The sequence below is a fragment of the Berghia stephanieae genome, chromosome 5 (assembly GCF_034508935.2).
Source record: "Berghia stephanieae isolate SIO BIC M18660-M18661 chromosome 5, UCSD_Bste_1.3, whole genome shotgun sequence".
Taxonomy (NCBI): domain Eukaryota; kingdom Metazoa; phylum Mollusca; class Gastropoda; order Nudibranchia; family Aeolidiidae; genus Berghia; species Berghia stephanieae.
Window position 1 is genome coordinate 32,022,752 of NC_088364.1, and position 5,000 is coordinate 32,027,751.

General features: G+C 41.1%; 1 protein-coding gene across 3 annotated transcripts in view; it reads left to right on the forward strand.

The window, feature by feature from the left end:
• LOC144974126 (uncharacterized) overlaps positions 1 to 4,602 on the forward strand; it is an 8,614-nt gene extending 4,012 nt beyond the window's left edge. For all 3 annotated transcript variants that reach the window (XM_078917025.1, XM_078917026.1, XM_078917024.1), the window contains exon 4: positions 2,970 to 4,602. In XM_078917025.1, coding sequence (XP_078773151.1) covers positions 2,970 to 4,535 — 1,566 coding nt within the window. In that variant the 3' untranslated portion in view covers positions 4,536 to 4,602. The remainder of the gene's footprint in view (positions 1 to 2,969) is intronic.
• Positions 4,603 to 5,000: the final 398 nt, after the last annotated feature.

Sequence of the window (5,000 nt, forward strand, 5' to 3'; positions counted from 1 at the left end):
GCATACAACTAGATTTTCTTTCCGCGGGACAGACGGTGATCGGACCACATATGGGATAGAGTTTTGAATGTTGTTTGTGCTATTGACATTCTGTATTCAACATCAGCCCTCTCGTCACCATCGCACTGGATACGACTAGCAAGGTATTCAAAGGAGTATACATTGTCTAATTGTACACCCTCGATAGTCACACGAGGAAGTTCGCTTTTTGCGTTTTTGTTTTTGGACAATTAGGTCCGCGAGAGATCCTTTGCGCGATCTTACAGTCTTTCCACCATCGCACCACCGGCCTTGATGAATAGCAAGGCCTCTCTTGTTTGGAAAGTCTCGTTCACAGGATGGGCATATGTGTTTAAATTCCATGGCTGCAATGTCGTCATCTGGTTTCCTTGTGGATGTGCAGAGGTATGGTTTTTGGAATTGAGATATCTATAGCTGCATCTTTTCGCGAACCTGCTGCTATGGATGATAAACGTTCTGATGCGTCGGCATACCTGAGGGAACTTATTGAGACCTGGTTGGGTAGCAAGCTGACAGTAACTCCGGCATTTGGGTTATCATGAATTTTGAAGATGTGCATGAGGCCGGTTATGAAAGCGATTGGGGAAAATATATCGCCTTGGAGCACACCACGAGCGACATTGAAGGCTGCAGCTGTTTCTTCATTTCCGTCAGGCTTTCTAATTCTCACGCATCCAGATGATGCATCGAAGATGGTTTGGATGACGCGACGAAGCCGAGCTGAGTGCGTTGTCTAGAAATGTGTGCCTTACAGTGTCAAATGCTGCCGTATAGTAGATGAAGGTAACGACAGCTGGTTTAGACTCGTTGATGAGCATGTCAATTGCCCACTTCAGGATATATATATATATATATATATATATATATATATATATATATATATATATATTATCTCTTGTTCCTCTTGCTTGTTTGCTCTGTCGTCACCCATGGTTGCGAGGCTTGGCGACTTACAGAGGGTGTAACTAAAACTATGAATGGTTTCAACAGCCGATGCCTTTCCGTCATTACGGGAGAGGACTACAGAGAAACCACAAAACTCCCCGAATTAGACCTGGTAGCTACAGTGATGAGACGCAGGCTCCGCTTTGCGGGATATATCTTATGCATGGACGCAGAACGCCTCCTGCGTCTAACTTTTATTACCTACTTGATGAGCTCGACAACAAGACCAGCAGGCACTCTACTACATGGGCTGGATTCTATGACCATTGACGAAATTGTGGCTCTAGCCAGGAACAGACGTGCTTGGTCCCAATATGTGGATTCCCTGTGACCGTGACACTTTTATGCTGATGTAGCATAGCATCTTATAGGTGCCGTACTATTGTACAATGCAACTCATACATACATTGAATTCAGGTTGGTGGTTGATATAAATGTTGAAAAGGATAGGTGCAAGTCCGATCCTTGAGGGAATCCATTCTTTTGTGATCTCCATCTGCTTTTCTACTTATCCATTTCCATATAAAAGCGACGTTTTGACAGAAGGGATCTTATTATTGCAACTACATTTGTGTTTCAAGTTACCCTTGCAACATTTAGGAGCAGTTTCCTGTGATATACTGTTGCATAGGCAGCTGTCAGATCCATGACCACAGGGTCTGTAATTTGCTTGTTCTCGTTATCACCTCGTTGCTTTTTCCAGGTTTAAGTAGCGCTATCACTCTTGCTTCTCGCCAAAGCTTTGGTATTGTGCACGATTCAACACAGTTGTTGAAAGGAGTTAGTAACCACGCTTTTGTTTAGGGACCGAAAAACTTTATCATTTCTGCGGTGATACCATCTAGCCCAGCCGCTTTACCGGGTTTGAAGTGCTCAAAGGCTGATTCAAATTCTCCTGTGCAGAAATGGTCTACTTCCTGTTCCCTTCTGTCGTTTGTAATTCCAAGTCCAAACTTTCCAACTGTTCCTGCTCAACTCTGATGTGCACCTCTTCCCATCTTTACGTTCCAATTGCCTGTAATATTAAAAAAATAATCTATCTCCGGTGCATTCGCCACTGTCTCTTCCAGACTTTCGTAAAGCTATTCTAACTCCTCTTCATTGTAATAGCATGTTGGCCCATATAATTGAATTATGGTTATGCTATGAGGTTTAGCTGTTTATTCGTATGGAGATTATTCGGATGGATACAGGCGTGCACACGATGACGACATTGACGTTTTCTGTTTTAACTATGAATGCAACTCCATGTTGGTGAACTCTCTCATCACCTGAACACCATATCTTGTTTCCTTCTGATGTCGTTGTTATCCAAAGTTTTTCCCTCTAATCTCACAGAAACCCACTATATCGCACCTATATCGCTGCAACGGATAGGAGAGTTCTGCTCAACAGGGTATAGAGTACGAACATTCCAAAATTCCAATGGTGATTCCTTTCCGTTATCTTACTCTGTCGTCTCCAGTAGTCAACTTATGACAGCCACCCTGGAGTAAATCAGTGGCTTGCGAGGCCATTGTTGACCATGGCTCGACGATCCGGTATGGCATTCTGATGTCTGCTGTTCATGTCTTTACAAAGGGCTAAACGATTTTGCGGCGCCTATCTCCTTTCCGAGTAAGTCCGAACAGTCTGCTGGCTCCCTGCTCAGTTGCCCACACGAGTCAGTCTCCATCACTCACGTCTTGGTCTTTTTTGGGTTCTGACCAAGATGTTGTCAGGATAATATCCTATTGTGCTATGCGACTGAGGCGTTGTCCGGCAATGTTTAGGGGTTCTTAACGTCGTCTGACCCAGAGGGTACACAAACCATCACACCGTGGCAAGGTATAAGCACAGGTAATGGATTGATATGATGCATTCATCAATATCAACATCATATCCTTTTTAGGATTTGAATCAATACATAGCTTCTTCATAGTTCTTAGTCTCCAATGACCATGTCAAACTTCTAAATCTTGATTAATTTCTGTCATTAACTTTCTTTTCTAATTTTTCCATAGGTTCATTTCTATTTTAGACTGGGGTGGAAATTTGATACTGGACCAGGATGCAAGCCCAACCTCATAGGCCAGTTTGTCGATGCCGTTAGTAATAATTACTGGGATTGTCAAAGTCGTAACTGTGGAAGAGAACACTTACACACCACTAATTATTACTGTACTGGGGCCAGTGAATCAGATATGTGGGAGCAGGGTGAAAACAACTTTACGTATATGTTTCCAGATGTTGGGCCTTTCATCGTAGGATTCTCAGACGCAGACTGGATTAAATTGTCAAATGGAAAAGGAGATGATTTTTGGAATATCTCAACAACAGTTGATCTACGGACAAGAAGTGATACGGGAACACCGAATTCCAGTCCTCAATCTCTGAGTAAGCCCATGTATTATGTGAAGTTTGAATGTGAAATTGTCTTGAAATTACCCTTTGTTGACCCCGATGAAGATAATGTTCGTTGCCGTTGGGCTGAAGGATCCGAATGTATTAGTGTTTGCAATGCTCTCCCTGGTGCATATCTTGAAGAAGAGACGTGTACGTTGCATTTCAATACGACAAGTGCCAATAACTATTCATCAAATGGGATTTATGCTGCCGCCATTACTATTGAAGATTTTCCAAGAGCACCGATAACCTTGGGCGGCAAAACAAAGAAAACATCAAGTGATGCCCTCAGTGTTGTGCCCTTACAATTCCTTGTACAAATAATCCCTAGATCAGGTCCATGTGAAGAAGGTCCGAGATTCGTTCCTCCAACACCTGAACAAAAAGATTCGATAGAGGTTGCAGAAGGAAACACACTTACTATTGGTCTATATGCCGATAACGGCAACAACACCTCGGCTAAGGCCAATGCAATCACGTGTTCCGGTATCATGTCCTCATCATTATCTCCCGTTATTCCGGATGTGAATCGCACAAATACTTTTACAACAACATTGACCTGGAAAACGACTCACAAGGATCTCGGTAAACATATCATCTGCGCAAATGTTGCAAACGATAAGCAGCAATCAGGTGAAGAACGATGTTTTTATATAACAGTCATACCAAAAGGATCGTTGCCGCCGTGTAAAAACAATGAAATTTTGATCTCAAACATGGGAAAGAACAGATGTATTTGCAGATTTGGTTTCACTGGTCATCATTGCGAAAGTATGATCGGCAAGTGTTTGCCAAACGTGTGCCCTTTAGGGTTATATTGTGTCGAGAGTAACAACACGTATACATGCTCTTACCCCAACGCTACCACTGCCACTACCACTACTACTACTACTTCTACTACTACTGACACTTCCACTAACATTACCACTACTACTAAACTTTTGACTTCCACAGTGCAAAACTACACAGGCATATGTATATCGGAATATGACCATTGTGACTGCACTTTGAAACCAAATCAAAACAAAGCGAAGCGGATTGGTGGAGAATCAAGAAAAACTCGAGATATTCTGAGTGTTTTATTCGGCTTTCCAATCGGATTGCTATTGGGTATCTTCACGTTCTTTGCTGTACTGAGACCATGTAGAAAAAAAAAGAATGTGCTAAAAAAGAGAAATGCATAGGAATTCAAATTTACATTGATGATCAAACGAGAAAGTGGTAAAGTGTTCCATTAGTAAAAGCATTATGTTCATCCCACGTACCTGTAAATCTTCTCTCGAGTGAAAAGCAGTTATCTCCTAAATCCAAGAAGTAAATAAACTGTATATTAGTGATATAGGGTAGTAACGTCATAGCGACATGAGTGCCAATAACTCCGAGTCGCATAGTTGTTACTTCTCCCTAGATGAAAACGATTAGCAACATATAAGACGCTAAACCATATCTTTTGGCATCGGAGGATAGATCCATAACTACTCGTAGATCTGCTTTTGTTAGTAACAGAAGACAAATTCCCATCTTCAATAATAATGATACTAATAATAATAATAATAATAATAATAATAATAATAATAATATAATAATAAAAATAATAATAATAAAATAATAATAATAATAATAATAATAATATAATAATATAATAATAA